Source organism: Paramacrobiotus metropolitanus, unplaced genomic scaffold (assembly GCF_019649055.1).
Source record: "Paramacrobiotus metropolitanus isolate TYO unplaced genomic scaffold, Prichtersi_v1.0 Parri_scaffold0000001, whole genome shotgun sequence".
Taxonomy (NCBI): Eukaryota; Metazoa; Tardigrada; class Eutardigrada; order Parachela; family Macrobiotidae; genus Paramacrobiotus; species Paramacrobiotus metropolitanus.
Window position 1 is genome coordinate 2,077,451 of NW_026570221.1, and position 19,965 is coordinate 2,097,415.

General features: G+C 43.3%; 5 protein-coding genes across 8 annotated transcripts; 3 read left to right on the forward strand and 2 right to left on the reverse strand.

Moving 5' to 3' along the window:
* Positions 1-299: 299 nt before the first annotated feature.
* On the reverse strand, positions 300-3,550 carry LOC129586730 (ester hydrolase C11orf54 homolog). Its single transcript, XM_055480136.1, has 9 exons — positions 3,159-3,550; positions 2,919-3,017; positions 2,513-2,586; positions 2,230-2,334; positions 2,057-2,128; positions 1,509-1,745; positions 1,096-1,209; positions 855-948; positions 300-764 (listed from the first exon to the last, which is right to left on the reverse strand). The coding sequence occupies exons 1-9, from the start codon at positions 3,211-3,213 to the stop codon at positions 649-651; spliced, it is 966 nt and encodes a 321-aa protein (XP_055336111.1). The 5' UTR covers positions 3,214-3,550; the 3' UTR covers positions 300-648.
* A 150-nt stretch (positions 3,551-3,700) lies between these two features.
* Positions 3,701-7,420, forward strand: LOC129586426 (histone acetyltransferase type B catalytic subunit-like). Its single transcript, XM_055479718.1, has 5 exons — positions 3,701-4,223; positions 4,686-4,930; positions 5,389-5,875; positions 6,220-6,494; positions 6,987-7,420. The coding sequence occupies exons 1-5, from the start codon at positions 3,803-3,805 to the stop codon at positions 7,224-7,226; spliced, it is 1,668 nt and encodes a 555-aa protein (XP_055335693.1). The 5' UTR covers positions 3,701-3,802; the 3' UTR covers positions 7,227-7,420.
* A 134-nt stretch (positions 7,421-7,554) lies between these two features.
* LOC129586265 (sarcoplasmic reticulum histidine-rich calcium-binding protein-like) lies at positions 7,555-14,499 on the forward strand. Of its 3 annotated transcripts, none has more exons than XM_055479593.1 (5): positions 7,555-8,038; positions 9,763-11,826; positions 11,887-12,297; positions 12,562-13,074; positions 14,179-14,499. In XM_055479593.1, exons 1-5 carry the CDS (start codon positions 7,939-7,941, stop codon positions 14,364-14,366), a joined length of 3,276 nt encoding a protein of 1,091 aa, XP_055335568.1. In that variant the 5' UTR covers positions 7,555-7,938; the 3' UTR covers positions 14,367-14,499. The 3 variants fall into 3 exon arrangements, with proteins under 3 accessions (XP_055335568.1, XP_055335397.1, XP_055335485.1); XM_055479422.1 differs by having other exon boundaries at positions 9,763-11,822; positions 11,880-12,297; XM_055479510.1 differs by having other exon boundaries at positions 9,766-11,822; positions 11,880-12,297.
* A 2,111-nt stretch (positions 14,500-16,610) lies between these two features.
* Positions 16,611-18,725, forward strand: LOC129582073 (uncharacterized). 2 transcript variants are annotated; one of them, XM_055473589.1, is made up of 5 exons: positions 16,611-17,131; positions 17,472-17,658; positions 17,773-17,809; positions 18,017-18,150; positions 18,461-18,725. In XM_055473589.1, exons 1-5 carry the CDS (start codon positions 16,937-16,939, stop codon positions 18,514-18,516), a joined length of 609 nt encoding a protein of 202 aa, XP_055329564.1. In that variant the 5' UTR covers positions 16,611-16,936; the 3' UTR covers positions 18,517-18,725. The 2 variants fall into 2 exon arrangements, with proteins under 2 accessions (XP_055329564.1, XP_055329489.1); XM_055473514.1 differs by having other exon boundaries at positions 18,014-18,150; positions 18,461-18,719.
* On the reverse strand, positions 18,724-19,840 carry LOC129581999 (high affinity copper uptake protein 1-like). The gene has a single exon (XM_055473394.1). The coding sequence runs from the start codon at positions 19,652-19,654 to the stop codon at positions 19,013-19,015; it is 642 nt and encodes a 213-aa protein (XP_055329369.1). The 5' UTR covers positions 19,655-19,840; the 3' UTR covers positions 18,724-19,012.
* Positions 19,841-19,965: the final 125 nt, after the last annotated feature.

Below are 19,965 nucleotides of genomic sequence, written 5' to 3' on the forward strand. Positions count from 1 at the left end.
GTACTTTGAACTTTCAGTGCTGTACTTGTGGAATACTGTGTTTGTTACATAAGCATCATTACGTAAGTGGCAATTTGTATCCCCGAAATACGCAATTTTTTTACAGTTTGTTACTGATTTTGTATTATGTAAGGAGCTGTTACGGTCAGAAAAAATTACCTCATGATTTGCATTGGCGCGATGCTAAAATAATAAGTTCTGGAAGCTGAAAGTGTGAATTGTGTATAGCTGTCTCCTAGAAAATCGGTACTGTACGACTAGTGCAACAAGACAACTTCAATTATTTTATTTGCCATAATATCATAACTGAAATACGCACAGAGCCACAGACTCAGAGTTGTTCAAAAAAGAATCAAGAAATAGTATTTCTGCAGTATTTCTGAAATACTGCAACAAAATCTTTTTATTATTTAGTTTTTAATCTTGTTTAATTATCTGAATTATTCGGTTTTCCGCAGCAAGGCATAAACAGTGTGGACATCAAAATCAGAGCGCAGCAGTTATTAAAAGGATACTCTGTCACTCTTTAATCACCAGGGTAGTACTATTTTCAAGAATTAACCGGCACTGCATATCAATGGAAGTGGAAACACAGGCAGTGATAGTTTTTGGACAATAAATTTAAATCTGATGTAACGAAACTATAGTTTAAAATCCTAAAAGCAGTGACGTTAAATTTTCGGTCGGACTGGGTCGGTCAATCCGGAAAAGCTTTTCCGCGACGCTGAAGTATCCCCAGTATTCCACTTCGTCGGGTGTCGTATCTGCAAAAAGTACGAGTTCAGATTTAACATGGAAAATCTAATCTAGCGAATCCCAAGAAAAACACGATAGTCAACTAAATCAGGACATACCGTAATGATAGTGACCACCGTGGTTCGACGAACAATGTCCACTTTCATCGAGGAGAGCATGGCCGTGCGTATGTTCCAAGCGTAAATCATAACCCTGTCGAAACAAAATGACTGGTATTTTTTCTTTGCAATTTGCAGTGCTTGCTACAGCCACTTTTTCATTGCTGTCAGTTGCTGCGAAGGGAGCGAAAGACAGAAAACAAAAGAAATCATGAAGACACTTGTAAAAAAAAACATTTACCGGGTCTTCAGACACGAATACCGAATAAAACACCATTGGAGCAGGAAAATCGAAAAATTTCAACCAATTGTTGACATCGGTCTCGTTTTTCAATGGAGTGTCAGCAAAATCCGGCTGAAAAATGTAATCACACCGTCAAGTTACAGCACCCGTATTAGCACTATCGCAACTTAAACAAAATATTTTGTGTCTGTACATGTACACCGTGTACGGGACAATACCGCATATAAAACTGCTACAGTTTAATCTACCAAATACGAAGGCAGTGGATTTAATGCAGTAATTTCCGAAATTAAATATTAAAAAAAATAAGAAAAGTTTTTGCGCAAGCAGCGTATTATTCTCAATTTAACGAAAGGTTTACTATCAAAAGGTTTGGTAATTAATCGTAATTACGAAATAGAACTGTTTACCATAATATGTATTTTAAGTTTTCCGCTGGGAACAACAAACACTCCACCGATGCCAACAGGTTGCCCACCGAAACGCGCAGCAAGAGCTTTTCGCATGCACGTAATAAAATTCTCCTCTCCGGTTCGTCTTTTGACTTTCACTTCGAGCACCGGTCCCGTTAAACCCTGGCTGGCGAAAAAATTCCCCAGAATGGCAAACTTGGACGAAATCAAAAGATCCACATTGTAGTTCAGCGGCTAAAAACATGTGAACTTCACTGTCATAACTTTCCCGGCTAGCGGCTACTTGAAAATAAATCGTATCAAATTCAGTGTATGCGAAAATAAGGGCAGGGGCGTCAAAGGGGGGGTGTCAACCGGCAAATTTTTGGAGTTTGACTCCCCCTGTTTTTCGAAACCGGTTGCCCCCCGTCAATTTTTTAGAGGTTCTGGAAGCCAGTTGCCCCCCTGTCAAAATTTGACACCCCCATTTTGCCAGACCTGTGACGCCCCTGAATAAGGGTATACTGTAATCCGCAAGATTTCAATGTTCGAATATTTGTACAAACCGGTAAGATTTTTGCCGTTTGAGAGACACTCTTGATTTCTCCATCCACGTTTTTATGCACATTGGCCATCAGCTGCAGGCAAGGAGAAAATCATTTTTACAGTTAGATCAGCATAACACAAGCACTGTCTCTCAAGCATTCGACAAAAGACCAGTACAACTGTACTCGTATACTTCGCAATTACATCCAGTCTCCGGAAATGGGCCGGCGCCGGCTCCAATGATAGAATACTCTCCTTTGTACCCCATTATGTTGCCCACGTCCACCAAATCATATTTCTGGAAGGTACCAGCGACATTCAGTACTTTGGAGTGCGCAGAAAAGACGACATACGAAAACACTTTTCGAAATGAAGTTTGAAAGGAAGAAACACAAGAAAATTAAAGAGAAGCTTTTTACAAAGTACCGGATAATACAGACTGTACAGGAATTTTACTGGGTAGCGGTACAACGTACACGACTGCGTTGCGGAATAGGCTGCATGTATTTCACTCCGCCAACGTCGGCGATGCCGGGACATCCTCCCAGTCCTGCAAGACATTGCATACGAATATGATCATTGGTTACAACATTTTTTAACTGCCATGCGTATCCGTGAAGTCTTTAATATGAAATGCAAGTTTTAATGAAATTTTAACGAGATATTTTGATCAAGAAAATTTTAAGTTAACTATTAACTAACTTAACAGTCAACGTACAATTTTATTAACAAAATACTGCCCTCGTTAAAATTTCAATCAAATTACACGGAGAGCATTAACTTCGGAAAGCGTATGATTGGGTAACAGCGTCAAGGAACAGTCATGTTGCAGCTGCAATAAAAAGATAAAATTTGGTTGCTGGTCGAAAAACTGTTAAATACCTTTGACAGGCATCCGGAATGGCTCTTTTCTCAAGTCTGGACATTCCACCACCTTCACCTCAACTTCGTGAAAATTCTGTTGCAAGGCTTCCTTAAATACTAAAACACCGGATAGATTGTACCACTGTCCCACTGTTAGGTATTCTGGTAGCGCGCAACAGGTGTAAAATGTTTTGAAGCATTCAAAGATGATGTTGAAACATCTGTCAAGTTATCCACAGAACAGTAGCAATCGCTCACCCTTCTGAATTTCCGCCAGTTCGGGCACAGTCAAAATCAATTCCTCCGCTTCCATTTTATCACAATTTTGACACGGTGGCAATGAAACACATACCGTCCAAAACCAAACGTGGCAGGAGATATCGCGGTGGAATAAAATGATATTAAAAACCGAACAGCAAAAGAAACTGCAGCTTTCAGCCTTTATGGCTTTATAGCTTGAATCCTGCGGACTTGCCGAGTGATGCGTCAATCGTAATGCGTAAACGGTGCTAAAGGCAGTTAAAAATATCTTCCAAAATCATATCTTATTGCTTTTTCATAACTTTTTATGATCCAAACGGACCACACCGCAGGTAAAAATTTCTGCACAACGGTAAAATTGTAACACGATTTTTATGCTCTTGCAAAATCTGATAACAACATTCCACTTAATCCAGATAACGATAAACACGACAAACGATAAGGAAGCGTGGCGAGCTGAGCGTATCAAGTGGGGTTGAGGCTTCCAACCCTTTGACGCCACCAACGGAAAAGTGAGTCCGCGTTTTTCAGTTCTCATTTTCACTCTTCATTTTGAACTTTTCGTTTAGGTTTTCAAGTTTTGCACAAGGCTCTCCCTTTGATTGATAAGTGATTAATTTTAAATTTCTGACAATTTGAAAATGGAAGAATCTGTGAAATTGCAAGATTCGGTGGCAATGGCCGGCTCCAAACGAGAGGATGCTGTTAAATTGGACGATGCCGTCGATGCGGTTGATAAACCCGATGCCGTTCAAACGTCGTCCAAAGGCACCCCCGAAAAGAAAAAAGTAGTTTTGGATCTGGCCAAGATTCCCCCGGAATTTCGCGCCAATGGCCTGAGCGCCGTCAGTATGCAGCTGGTGCAGAAGATGGCCGATGTGGAAGATCCTCCAGCCCAGCAGCGCTTCAGTCCGCTCTTCGTCTATCAGTTTTTCGATGAGCCCTACGATCGGGAAGAGCTGGAGAAGATGGAGAAGAAGGCCGAGAGTAATGGGGAAACGAATGGAAAGGCTCAGGAGGATATGGATGCGGAGGAGGATTCCGAGGAGGATGGTTCAACCAGTACGTTGGTACTCGTGATAATTTACTCGTAGAAATTACTAATGATCAATAAATTATCGTACTTACGTTATTCTTATTATTTTAGCTGGGTACTGTGCGTTTAAGTCTACGTTTGTGATTGTTTTTTTACTCGTATAAATAATGAATATTTATCGTGCATATTATGAATTCAGCTTGGTGTTGCGGTCTGTTTGCAGAGTAAAAAAAGTGACTGTTTATATTTTTTTGTAATTTTTGTTTAATAAATTTATTTATATAGTAGCCATGTTCTAAGTATTTTTGTTATTTATCTGTTTTTAAATTTTTTGCTTGCAGTTCTGACGATATTTCTATGAGGAAAGTATAAATATGTTAAGGTTATCCGAACCCTGCCCTGTTAAGTGTTGACTAAATATTTTTAATAGAATTTTATTTATTGTACTGGATATAATTTAGCTTTGTAAAATCTAATTTTTTTGGCAGATGGCGACGACAGTCAGAACGGGACGGAGGGTGCCGTCAGCAACGAGGATGTGGATGAAGGGCTGATTGTGGGCTACAAGGATCTGTCGGTGCAGTTGTTCTTCACGCCGGCCACACTGGAACCATTCCTCCGCGTGCATTACACTGCGGCACTACCTCCGTCTGAACGCAGTACTCCGGATCTGTTGGCGGCTGTGGAAGAGATCTACGGGCATAAAATTATCACGACACCTGATGCTTTTCAGGTAAGGAGCAATTACGTCTAACGTATAATTTTCATGCGCTGTATTCATGTAGTTTCGCCGACTTGTTTCTGCTTGATTATTTGGCGCGGTATTTACTGGAATTTTCGTCAATATTGTTGTTAGACAGATTTTCTTCGCATGTGTTTATTTTCTTTGATTACTTTCTTTTCACTGCACTTTGTGGAAATTATTTTTAAAGAGATTGTTTCTAATTCAATATTTGCTTTGGTTCAGTTCTTGAACTGCCACTTCTTGAAACAGACAAATTTTCTTCGAAATCAGTAATTTTCTTTGATCTAGTTTTACTGCAGGGAATTTTGTTTTTTTGCGATTATTTAGTTTGAATAACCAGTAAGTGTTTTTCTGGTTTCTGAGATTGCTTTGAGACAAATTTTTTGCTGATGGATAAGTTTCTTTATTTTCATAGTAGACGCATTTTATCATAATTACTTTTGTAGATCGCTCTAACCAAAGACCACCAGTTCAAACCCATCGGCACGAAGCTGCGCACCTTCACGCTCTCCACGAAAGCCGGTGCTGCTCATAATTTAGAGCTGTACGAAGTCGGCGACACCGCCAGGGAATTCGGCTATCCGAGCCGGTTCGGCGACATTCTGGCCAATATCCAGCCATTTCTGGCCTGGTTCATCTACGGCGCCAGCATCCTGAGCACGGATGATACCCGCTGGCTGCACTACCTGCTGTATGAAGTGAACGGGGATGGTGTTTACAGTTTGGTCGGGTATAGCTCCGTGTACCGTTACTGGATGCTGCCAAAGAAAAACGGCGAGACCAGCGGTGCATGGAAGGGCGAATTCTCGACACGCTGCCGGATTGCACAGTTCATCGTCGTTCCGCCGTACCAGAAGAAGGGTTTCGGGGCCCGATTGCTGAAGGGAGTGATTGAACGTCTGCAGGAGGATCCAAAAACGTTTGATATCTCCGGTAAGAAAATATTTCGCTTTTATTAAATTATACAAAGATGCCCTCGTTATTTTTTATCACGCTTGTAGTTGTTTCGAAAATTGTTTTCGTTTTGGCACAATGTAGCTTATTTTCTACAAATTTTATCTCTGTGCATCATCTGGTTAGTTCCCAGTTTGCGATCGTGTGACGCTTGTTTCTTCGTGGCGCTAATTTCGCTTCATTTTTTCCCAACAACATTTAGCTCTGTATTAGTTAACAGTGGACGGACAAAAACGCTCGTTTAATTTTTACTAAAGATCGAATTTATTTTTTAATAACTGATCGAGTGATAATTTTGATGCATGGTGTTTTGTTTGTTGCAGTTGAAGACCCGGATGAAGCCTTCGTTCGCCTGTACAATGCCGTCGTATCGCGCTTGGTGAAGGATTACATCCAGCGTAAAGGCATCAACCTTGATCTGGCCAGCGGCGTGGATGCCAGCACCGTGCACTCGCTGTCGGTTGGCACGAAATTTCCCAAGAAAACGCTTATGTTAGTGTTGGATGTTCTGGCCTGCAGCCAGGCACGCACGGTGGGTCAGGAGGCCACTAAGAAATTCTACGATATCATCTCCAAACGCACCCGCGAGAAAGTGAAGGTGAGAGCATTACGTTTTGATTGTGATCACTCTTATTCGTACAATTGCACTACGATTGGTATTTAAGTAAGTACTCGTTTTCCAATAAATGTTGTTTATTATGTTTATTGTGTTTTAGTTCTGTTTATTATTTAAATATAACGGTTTTTTGCACGATCAAAAAACCATCGTAATTATAGTCAGATGATTTGCAGTATTTTGCATTTTCAATCGGATTGTAGATTAGTATTGATCTGTGATTTGCGGTCAGTGTCTTTGTTACTTGTAGAAAGAAGATTTATTTTGCAAATATCGACCGTCAAGTATTTTATATAGCAGCCAGGCCAACACATACATTTTTGCAAAATTATTGATTGTTCATCGGAGTGTCGTTTACCCTACTGTGAATAAGAATATGGTCTGTTTTTAATGCTATAGAAGGGTATAATTTACGTGGATCCGTTTCGTTTTAAATACGGCAAATACACACGTGCATATTGATTATTTTTCTAGGGCCAACAGCGTGATTTAACTCGTAAAATGAATCGTGTGGCCAAAGGTTACTACACGTTTAGCGAAGACGAGCAGGACGCCGAGCGCCAAATGTCCACAGCCGGCTGGACATACAATCTCAATAAGGAAATGGATTCCGTCAACAATGATCTCAAACCGGATAAAATCAAGGAGCGCCTGCACGAGACGACCAAGATGGTCACACACGCCGCCAAACGTATGGATGAACTGGATTTTTAATTAATTTTATTTTCGTTCGAGCCTGTTCGCAGATGGTAGCTGCTTTTGCCATTTTCAAGGGTGTTTTATTGTATTTATGGAATCTTTTTATGGAGGTATTTTTGGTCGTTTCAGTTCGTTAATTTTTAAAACAATTCCATGTACTGGTTTGCGAATTGAATTTTAACAAAATATTTTTTGGGGCTGCCAGGCAACGTTCTGCAGAAAGACCACTTTGCGATGTTGCAGAGACTTCCTGTAACTGTGAAAAAATAGTGTTTTCTTTCGTCGGGTTTGAAAAGTAACTGCAAAGTTTTGATTTTTTTTAGTGCTTGATTTGAATTCTTTTCGTTTAGTCGCTCGAAGTGGGTCCGTTCTGGCATTGTTTTGAACCGCAAAAATTGTCAGTGTTGCTTGGGTACTGCCCGCGATCCATGGGAAGAACTCGTAATGTTTGTGTGCTGAGTTTACAGTACCATGAAACCAGTGAAGCATTTGGTCATGATATTACTGCACTGAAATTTATCTACTTTCCCACGGCTTTTTGTTTTACCGTTGGAATCATGCTTTTCAAACTAGTAGTTACGATGCAAACAAGTTGGCTGTAGTATTCCACAAAAATGCTACTTTTGATTGGTGAAATGCATTGTGGAACTCGGTGTTACGACGTATGATTCTCTACTGGATTACTTCATGTGGCATCTGTTTGGGTTTGTGAAGATCCTTAGTGATTATGCCAGACCACAAAAAAGATGGTCATTCCCATAAATCCCATCATCCCAGCACATCGCACCATCCGAGTCACCATGATGTCAAAGGTCATCCCTCTGCAGGTATGCACGTCAGTGATTAATGACTTTTAGCAATCATGACGCTTTCTATTTTATTACTGCAATTTGTCTTGCTTTTGTGCAAGAGAAAAAGAACTTCGTCGCAGAAAAAATGGTAACTGTAAAATATAAACTACGAAGTACTCAATCAAATCATTACTAGCTTTATACATACGTTGCAACATGTGCATGAAGCTAGTAATGATTTGACGTGTACCCGTAAGAGTAGTACTAGTGTACGCAATTTTACACACTTGTAACACGTTCTCCTTTATTACATGTATGTGCTGGATTATTAATTTATTATGTCAGCAGCTGTTTTTCAAATTTATTTTGCTGCTACAGTAAGTACCTGTACAGTGTACAACTACAATAGTATAGATACAGAAGTACAATGGACAAACTACAAACCTCGATTGTGTGGCTTACTGGTTAGCTGGATTGAGACTTATCGTTGATTATGAAAGCATATGTGGTTACAGATTCCGGTGGTACCTCGCATTTTAATTAGAGACATTTGGTGCTCTATTTATATGACAGAGCGCTAATAAGGCTATTCTCAATATTTGTTACGTAATCGTATCTAATTATTATGCATTACATCATCCAGCTGAATAATTCTTCACGCTTCATGCTCACTACAGCTTTGATGGCCTTTCATAATTACTCGCATCGGATCAGCAACACACTTCAGTTAACTGAGAAGTACTTACTATAATCTTTCATTAGATTACCGAGCGCAATTGGAAATCTCTTGCATTACATTAATTTTATATTATGAGATGGTTTGCGGAAAGATAATTATTTATATCATGAGTATCGTGCCATCATTCTTACCAGCACCGTTCTTTCTCTGTAGAAGTGCTCCTAGAGCACGGTGCTTCTCTAACACGATTGTTTCAACTATGTACAGCATTACCGCAAAAGTGTCGAGATATTTCGTTAAATATAATTTTGGAGTAAGCTGCATGCATCTAATCATGTAAGAGAGAAAGGCTGCTGGCTACATAATTACTTGCATTTGAATTTAGGTCCATGACGTCCGTCTACTACTAGTAGTCTAAATTAATTAGTGCAAAATCTGATCGATACGTCATTTCCTTAGCGTTTTTAGGTTTTGCATGCAGTAAGTACTATTTTTGTGGGCAACCCGCTATTAAAAATCAATTTAAGATACTCGGGAAATTAGGTATATTTATATAATATAGTTGCAATTATGCGCTGAAAATTACCATGTTGTCATAATTATATGCATGATGATTAGGCCAACTTCATGAAAGATATTATTACTAGATTTTCTACAACTGCAGTAAGAGATATACAAGTAAGGCAATAAGATAATTAAAAAATCGACTATCTACGACTGCAGTATTTACAGTACTACCATTATTGCATTTTGACATTACCGTTATTATCAGTTGATGTAATACCTTTATAGATGTACGGCATACATATGCGCATTCACCCTTTTTTCTGTTTTTCTGTCATGTGGCATTCAAATGTTGCCGTAGATTCATAATTGTACGAGTAATATCCATGTCGACTATCTATGCCTGTAAGAAAAAGCCACGACCGCACTCTACTGTAGCTTAGGGATGCAGAAGTAATGTTTATTCATTTCTTCTGTACTACTGTAGTTCTTAGAACGCGATCCTGGTAACAGTTTCAAAACTTTTTTTCACATACGCTTTGGTGAGGCTATGCTGCAAAATTCTTGTCCTTTTCAGCAGCTGCCATCAAACCAATCGATTACCGGCGTCACACCAACCATTCCAGCATTGAATTCGAGCTTCCGCTACATATTGACGACCCTCACGGACATCATCCCTCCAAGCACTCTCCGTCAAAGGACCACCTCGAACACAGCGCCAGCGGCATAACATGCGGCTGCAAAGCCACACTGCATCCCGGCAAACCGGGTCATACGCGCTCTAAACACCACGACGACGATCACCCTAAACACGGCCACCACGATCCTCACCATGCACCCTCCAAGCATGATCATCATGGCAAACCGTCTGTTCACGAGGCCCATCCCAAAGGCCACCCCGGGCATGGCGCGCACAGAGGCTCACACAGTAAGGATCACCACGACGCTAAAGGTCATCACGGGCATGATGATAAAGGCCATCACGGACACACCGATAAAGGTCATCATGGACATGCCGACAAAGGTCATCACGGGCATGTCGATAAGGGCCATCATGGACATGATGATAAAAGTCATCATGGCCATGCCGACAAAGGTCACCATGGACCCCACGGCCATAAGAGCCATCACGATGATCACCACTCTAAAGGCCACGAGGACGATCACCACGGCGGTCACGATGAGCATGATCCGAGTAAGCCGAAGAAACACTGCAAGGCCTGTAAATTGAAACATGATAAAGCCGCGCATCCCTCGAAGAGCCATATTGACCCGCATGACCACCCGCCCCACGAGTCGCGGTCACATTCGACATCGCACCATACAGCCAGTGATGGCCATCGGGGATCCGTACACGATCATGGTGCCCATGGTCACCGGGCTTCCGGTCACCATGACCATCCGCACGAATCGCGATCGCGGTCCACTTCCTACCACGCTCCGGGTGACCATCGGCCATCCGCCCATGACCCGCATCACGGGCGCGATCGGACCACATCCTACCATGCCGAAGACCACGGGCGTCCGGAACACCGGCATTCGGCTCACGGGCATAAGACATCGCTCCACGAACACCGGCATTCTGCGCCGGAACCCCACCGGAAGTCTACGCATCATAATCTTGGACATGGACCGGAAGGTCACGGGCACGATGACCATCTACACTCCGCACACGATCCACACCGAGCGTCACACCATGGAGCAGCCGGGCACGATGGTCACCGGACGTCCAGTCATGGACATGATGACCATCGGAAGGCGTCGCACGGGCCTTCGCACGAAGACCACCGGCATTCGGTACATCCGCCGGGGGAGCACCGCCACTCGGCTCATCCTCACGAGGAAGCGCACCACTCGGCGCACGATGAACACCGGAAGTCTTTCCATGGCCATCCGCACCCTGATCATCGGCATTCGGCACATCCCCACGATGACCACCGACCGTCGGTGCATCCATCCACCGAACACCGGCATTCTGCTCATCCACCTGGTCCTCATCGTCCGTCCACGCATGCCCACGATCCCCATCGACACTCGGCGCATCCGCCCGATGGACACCGACCTTCCACGCACCCCCACGATGGACTGCCCCATTCAACGCATCCTCATGACGATCATCGACAGTCTGTGCATCCTCACGATGACCACCACGACTCCGTCCATCCCCATGAAGCAGCCCGGCATTCCGTGCATCCGCCGGATGACCACCGCCCTTCCGCCCATCTCCATGATGACCACCGTCATTCGGTCCACCCTCGTGATAGTCACCGCCATTCAGTACCGAAAACAGGCGACCATGGCCATCCAGGTCATCCGCACGACAATCATCGGCATTCTGTCCATGGCCACGATGACCATCGACATTCTGTCCATCCGCCGGACCACGCACTCCAACACCGACATTCTGTCCCACACGACGCCCACCGGAAGTCAGACCCCCACCGGTCGTCGCTTCCGGTTCATCCCGACGCAGCCCGGCATTCGGTCGGCGGACACCGTGCATCGCAACCCTTCCACCACGGATCACTGTCGTCCTCGCCGGGAGCAGATGCAGCCGCGGAATCTCCTTATATTCGCCCGTGGACACCGAAACACGGATTCGCCGGGAAGAGCCTAAGTTCCCCGGGAGGAGCACCAGTAAGTAAGCATGGCCATTCGCGAGCAACACCGATGGGCTGCGTATAAACTTCTTAGCTCCTAGGTGACCCTTCCGCCACCTGTCCGGGCTGCCAGGTCACCGCCGAGTGCCCGGGCTGTGCCGTTGCCGCGCCGGGTGGACCGCACGACGCAGACAATGTCCAGGAGACGCTGGAGATGGAACAGAGCCGGCGGCGGTACTGCGAGCGGATGATCGCCACGATACAGTGTACGCTGCTAGCGGCCAATGAGGAGGTGGCCGCGTTAATGGAACAGGCGCATCGGCGGGAGCAGTTACTGGCCGAGCGGGAAGATAAGCTCCGAACGATGCAAATGGAGCATTGCAATACGGAGACCTTTTTGCGAAATAGCCTGCAGGATAGTCAAAGCCAGTGCCGGTGTGCTAATACTGATCTCGAACAGGAGAGAGGCCGCTGGACCGAGCAAGAGCACGAGTATCAGGATAAAATTAAAGGTCAGCTTAATTTACCGGCATTTTATTTGGCTTCGGTAGTGCACACCATAATTCCAATGACTCAGATGTTAAAGGTTAACCGTTTTCTCTAACGAAATTGACGCGAATTAATAGCTTTATTATTTATGCTGTTATGGATATATTTGGTGATTCTGGACAGTTGCTAGCTGAATGTGTAAAGATCAACGTTCTGTGTGATAGATCGCAGACGCAAGTAGCGAACATTATTTGAAAAATAAGTCTGAATGCATATATATTTTGTAGATTTGGAGAGCCGCCTAAAAGGAATGCGCGATGACCTCCGGAAATCACAAGCCCAGATTACCAGCTTCGAATCGGAGCGGCATAAGCTCATGTGCTCGATGCAGGACGCCGAAGCCGACCTGTGTCGGAACCGTTCCGCCGGTGACGCGGAACGGCGTCAATTAGAAGGCTGTAACATCCAGCAGAAGATGAAGATAGATGAACTGACCAATGAACTGGACTGCCTGAAGAAGTACGGTGAATACCAAGACCGGAAGTGTAAAGAGCTGGAGGATAAGCTCTTCCGGCTGGAATGCCAACTGGACAATGCGCTACGGTGTAAAGAGTTAATGGAGAAGGATTACAGGAGCCGGGAGAATAATCACGAACAGCAGGTGGCCAAGATGTGCGATAAGATGCGCCAGTATGAGGTCAAATTGGAGGGGATTGTGCGGGAGAGCGAGGCGGAGTCCTGGTCGAAAGGGGCCTCGGGGTGGAGTGCACGGGGGGATGGGGCTCGGTCTAGTGGAACATGTAAGCCGAATTTAAATATTTCTTGTTTTTATTAGCTAATTATACGTGTTACTAGCTTTATTGGGTAATTAGGTTAACTAAATGCTCATTATTTCGTTTACTAATTCGCACGCCTGTAACCAGGCACTACTGCTTCGAAATTAGATTAAGAAGATCGTTAACCGCATTAATATATTTGGTTCTCGAATAGCTGTCTGGGATTTATATATAGGGTGACACTATAGGCACCCCAAAAACCCCCGTTTACTATAGGCACCCCTTTTCCGCACCCCGTTTATTAAAGACACCCTTGTCTTATTACTTGATTCTTTCGTGCACCCTGTTTTTTATAGGCACCCCTATGAAACTTTAGCATATTATACTGTAATTGTAGTGTTAGAACCTAGATACGGTAATGTTGAAAACTACTGCTTGTACGCTGTTTTTGTGCAAGATCGCCACGGGAAAGGTCGACCAGCTGCACTTTGTTTTATGTCATACGAAAGGAACCACTATATCGACGCGTGTTTCACCGCCTTTAAAAACTGCCACAAAGACTGGGGGTAAGGAAAAACTTTGGTGTCCGAAAAGAACCCAAGGAGGCCACCCGGTGTCCGAAAAGAACCGACAGAAAACCGGCATCCGAAAGTACAATTGCGAAACGAAACATCAAAATTACCGCCGACGATACCATCCTCATTAGATCTAACAAGTAAGTTAGCAGATCAGCCTCACCGCCCGATCATCAGATGGAAAGCCTGATTCTGTCTGTAAGCGAGTATCTGTATGAGACTGACGCACGTACAGTACATGAAATCATTTTCGAATTCTGTATCCGAAATATGCTATTAAAGGGTGCCTATAAAATACACTGACAGGGTGTTTCTATTTAATAAACAGAAAAGGGTGTCTATAAATTACGGGGTGCGAGAAGGGGTGCCTATAATAAACGAGGGTGTAAGGGGGTGCCTATAGTGATTTCCTTATATATATGTACTAGCCAGGTATATCTATATATTTATGAAAGTTATGCTTTACCTTATCTTAATTGTTGGCGGTGTACAAACTGTTCTGTACGTACAAGTTGTGGAATTGTAAAGGTTATTACGATTTCTACTTTTGCAGACGGTGACGGAGGAGGTTGTGCGTATGGTGGGATGGATGGCAACGACAGTGATGCCGGTTCGCGGGGTTCACGTCGTTTTGTTATACAGGGCACGTACACGCCCAGCTCGTCGATGGAACGCAATGGCAGTCTCTCGCCGGATTCCGGACGACGGTCTTGTGGGCAAGGAAAAGGTTACTGGAGTTGATGTGTTGTTTGTACTTGGGTCTTGTTGTTAGATTGACGATATTGATGGTTGTGCAGCGCTACTCTAGTCGACACTAGTAATTGACAGTTGACACCACATGATTTTTCCGTTGTTGAATAAAGAAAAAAGTTCAGTTAGAGTCGGCTGGACCAATTTACGTACTCCAGTAAGTACAAAAATTCCCTTTTCGTTAGACTTTTATCTGCACATACAGAGTAGATATGTGATATGCGGGCAGTCGAGTGCAGCTGGATGAAAAAGCAACTTATACAACAGCTACTTACCGTTTTTGTATTTTGTGAATAGTAGTAACAGTAAAATTCAAGTGAGTTGAAAATTCTGGGTGATTGGTTTAATTGATCACAGCCAGTACATTACTTACTTACGCTTTCGATAAAACCGAATTAACGAATGAATGATTCAAACTATGTTAACTACAAAGTACAAAGTACAATTGTACAAGGTACTTACTGTAATTCTTAATTTTATTATTTAATGACTAGTAGACCCCGCGCAAACTGCGCGGAATAAATCGGCGATAAATTGTTATTTATGGAAAGCTACAAAGCACAAACCCATGACTGCAAATTTAGTTTTATTGAGCGGAGCGTATAAGAATATTTTAGTTAGTGCGTCCCGACAAAACAATCCAGTGATGCGACCGTACGACCACCGATGTCAACCTTTAGACCACTTAGAATAAAAATACTTTCCAGTTTCCTCCAACTGTTTACACACAATTTAAACCTGATGAAGACTTCAAAATTTCGTTGTGTTCTTTGGTGAACTTTTTATTGATTAACGTCGACAACTTAAGCACAGTGTCTTGCTTGCGACCCCCGCTGCAGATAGGCGCCGCCTATGATTCCGCTTTCTGTTACGTGCTTATAAAATTTGTTTCAAGTTTGGCAAAAATCTATGCATTTGTATAGTACATCCCCAACGCGTTGTCGCCTCCCCAATCCCAACCCCAACCCATCCCAAACCCAACCCATTTAACGCCAACAACATCCCCAACCCATTAAACGCATTGTCGCTTCACGCTTACGTCCTCACAGATGGTTCATTAATGTAGCTTGTCGCACCCAGGCGCACCGGAGAGGGTATTCCCCTAGTTTTTTTGTTCTGACCTTTGATGGGAGCTGATCTGACGGAATGCTTTATAGCTGGCGGAAAGATAGATTAGAATGCGGATAAGCTTCGCTTTTTAAATTTTCTGTTTATGTTAAATTGTTGAATGCTAAAAATGCGGTTTTGTTTTCATAAAACCGTTTTGTCTACGTTCCTTAGCGGAAAAATATCCCTTCTGAAAAATATTTTTACCTTCTCTACCTTCCCCTGCTGGAGGCTCGCGCGCTCCTCATTTAGGTCGCCGTGAAAAGATTTGCCTTGGGCCGCTTTCTCCCCCCGGGCGGCGGTTAGACTCGAATCCTAGTGCGTACGCCCGGTGGGACTGGGACTCGCTGTTTTGCTCGAGTAGTCCACATCATTTCCAGTCGAACACCAAAATTCTCAAAATCGACTTTCAGTCTCTCACAAAATGATGTTTATTTGAGATTTGAAAAAAAGGATAAAATATTCCACTTTATTGGCACGGCAGCAAAAGCCAACCGCCCTTTGGAAGCAGTTTTAAATTTTAATTAATACATCTAATCAACCCGTTGCGAAAGGCAACTACTTTATCTTTGGAATTTGGGTCCCTCCCACTTTCCAGGAGATTCTGCATGTTCAGTCTTTAAGAAACATCACTTTCCGAGCCTACATATTTTAAAAACTAACTCTTAATAAAAATCTTATGAACTAAAGGCAGTCCGATAACTAACGGACACCAAAGTTCCATCAAGTGTAGATGTCTTTTCCTGTGCTGTTCGTGCCAGTGGTGGCTTGGGTGGGTTTGCAGTGGTGGGTTCTGCCCTTTTCCCGTAGACTTTGTATGTTAAGTTCTTTTAAGATTTTCTCTAAAACTTCACATACTTTCAAAAAACTAACTGGTTTCTGCAAATCTGCAAACTCGCGGCTATTGAATGACATATAGACATCAAAGTTTGGTTCAGTGGATCGCTCAAAAAAGGGTGACAGAAATGGAATTCGCTAAGGCTTATTTTATTAATATATAGGATATAGGATATAGGATATAGGATGTTTCTATATCGACCGCCTGGAATGGCATTTTGATGTGTTCCAGTGCTGTGTGCTCACTGTCAGCTGTCACTTTTCAAGCTCTCAAGTCTAAAGCCATCAGAAACAGAATTCAAAAAATCGTGAAAGCATACCGAAATTTTATATTCTGTTTTATTTATCTTCATCCTTATTATTTCTGTTAGAACGATGAGTTAATAAAAAATTGATATCATTTCATCATTGTTGGTGGCACAGACGTACAGTGGCTGTATATACGTTTTGCAGCGTTCACCCTGTTAGTTGTTACCCTTGCCATCGTGGCTTAGCGTGCTGTTTTGAAAAGGAAAAGGCCCGAAAAGCTTTCGAGTCTTGCGCTTGAATCTGCAGTGGATCACTGGATTGCTCGAATTGAGCGAAGTCGCTAATCTCATTCATTTGACTTCGTTGACATGAACGATAACGATTTACTGATGAGCGAGACGTCCGAAGTGGAGGACGACGACGCTCCCGAGGATGTGGGCTTCGCGGCCTCGCGTGTCACAGCACAACAGCAGCGACAGCAGGAACTGCAGGCCTCTAAACTGCACAAACAGGAACGCCACGCCAAGAATGCCAAACAGCAGGCCTGGTTCCACGATCAAAAGGTATTTTTTTCTCTTCCGCACATACATGTGATCACCTACGCCGTTATGCGTAGCGGATCGGAGAACGTTTGCAGGATAAATGGCACGAAAATTCTCATACTTACTAAAAGTCTAAAATTAGAAAAATTTCATAGTGTGTGTGCTGTTAAAATGTGATTATTCTTTATTTTTAAGCGTAAATAGCTGAATATTATCCAGGTATTGTTATTTATTATTTTTTACTGGAAAATTTTTAGGGCTAATTTTCTTAAATTTTTTTGCAGTTGAAAAACAAGTTAACTAGATTTTGCCGCTTGTTAATGTACTGTTGGGCCTATATCTGTAATGTTGGTGTTGTCAGGTTAAAGCGCTGCTAAAACCAAAGAAATCCTCTAAAAATTCATCAAAATCAGCACCACAGCCAGACCATCCTCCGCGTGATGCGGAAATTGAGTTTCCGGCAAATGAAGATACCGATATGGTTATCGAGGAGAAACCTGATGTAAAGAAGCCCCGCCGAAAGAAACCGATGCCTTTGTCTGAAGACGGTATAATTTTTTTCGCTATTTCGGCTGTGAAATATTTCGTGCATTTACTGCATTTATTGCCAATGTTTAACTTCGACGAAAGGTTGTGTTTTGCTAATAGCAATGCTCTTACAGATGAGCCGTTTCCGGATTTTATTCCCTTGGATAAAAAGTACGTAGAAATGTCGTTCGAAAGTAAAAATGTAACAAGGCGGTGTGATATACCTGTTTAAATTTTTCATCCCCGGGCTTTATGATGAGTATTTGAAACGTTGGCTTTGTTTTTGTGTTTCGTATTTTTTTTCAGCTTTCTTTGTACGGAACTTGTTCTGTATACTTAACTACGTGTATTTTATGCGTATTGTTTGGTTTACAGCAGTGACGAAAAATCAGCGTCTTCCAGGTCGAATGTGCGGATAAAAAGTATTAAAAATGCTGCATCGTTACAACGACCGGAAGTGCTGGCCTTCGCCCGATCACGCTTTACAGCCCGAAATGTCCGACGTATTCCCGGTAAGAAAAATTTGCAGCTATCCAGGTGGCTTATAGCCATGGTTTCGCTGTTTTGGCTACAAACGTTGCGAGTCTGACGATGCCCAATTGCCCAATTCTGTACCAGTGCTCCACGTAACCACGTTGATTCGAGTAGATTTTTGATGCAGTACAGTACTATGATTCTACAGTTTATTTGCATTATGCCCGTATTATATGGATGGGGCTCTGTTTCAAAATATGGATGTTGATTAGTGTCCAGCGCGCAGGCACTTGTATGTGTGGGTGGGTATTGCCAAATAAAAACTAAAACATGGATGTTTTGTTGCAGCGTCCACGATCGCCAGTATTGCTGCGAAACGGCTGGCCACCCAACGTCGGTTATGAATTTTGCCTTTCTTGTTTTTCACTTGTTAGGGAGTGGTTCCTGTTGTGTATGCCAGTGTGCGGCTGTGAAATACAGCCAGAAATAAAACGTGCGATAAAATATATCATTAAAACAACAAAAAGTGGAGAAGCCTGGTTGATCCAGATATATGTAATTTTAGATCAACCACTCAGAATTACATAAAATCTCACGTTCAGTCCTAAAAATGAGAAACTATGGATGCGTATTTACTGTAAGCATCTTTTTCCCATCATTACTGTGAAGTGCACAGAAATGAGCCATTTGTAGAAGCTTGTTAATGAGTTAAAGCAAACTCGCAATGTCAGAGCAATTAATTTTAGAAATTTGTAGCAGCAAGAATGTATGGAATTAAAAGTCCATCATCATTCAAATTATACATAAAAAACACGAAATATTAAAAATCTTTAACCAGCCACCGAGTGGAGTATTCACGTTAAGCGATCCAACGAAAACCTGCATTAATCTCCGCCGATATTATAAGCAACTCGTATCACAATTCTTCTGACATTTATTCCCGCAATTCTTCCCACACGCCCGACAAATCCCCGTGCCATGCCGGCACCCAACCGCCGCCTCATCCGGCGCCGGTCGCTTATCTCGACTGGTCAGCGGTGTCATAATAAAATAACCCAACACCGTGCCGGCCGTCATAGCCACAAACAGCCACACATTGAACGTCATGGCGATCAGCATGAGGAAGTACGACAACACCATTTCCTCTCCGTGCAGCAGCGTCTCCAGCAGATGGTACCGGCGAAACACCAAGCGCAGCCAGATGCCCGCGGATAACTGCGGATGGGCTTTGAGGAGATCCGCCACCCGCTGCCCATCCCAGCGGCTGATTAATTCGCGGAATTTCTTGGAGGATTCTAGCACCAGCGCCATGCCCAGCACGACAAACACCGACCAGATCAGCTCCGTGTCCCGCCGCGGTGCCCACAGATAAAAGAGAATGTATCCAGGAATCTGAAAGTTGAAATACATCGGCATCGACATGCTGGGCTGCATTGATACGGACGTGCTCTGATTAACGTAATCCACAGAGTGGACAACGGGCAGCGGCAATTCCATGGTGCGGGGATAATTCGCGCTTTCGTAATGATGATGGGATGACATAATTGACAATATCAGGGAATTGAACCTCGAATTCTCGAAGTAAAATATTTTGCGCAGAAGCGCAGATCGAATGTTGTCTGGTTGGGTGTAATGTGCTCGATCAGTGTAAATGTTTATCGTGGCGTTATCAGGTTTCAGACTGATAAAAACCGGATCGGTTGTCGATGTGTTCGTGGTACAACGGAGAAAGATTTCCCCAGTCAGTTCAGATTTCGCTGTCAGTGCGGTTAACAGCCATTCATCACGCGTTCACCGTGCGATCAAGCGCGACGGACAAGTAGGTAACTATCTGCTGTTGTACAGGTATATAC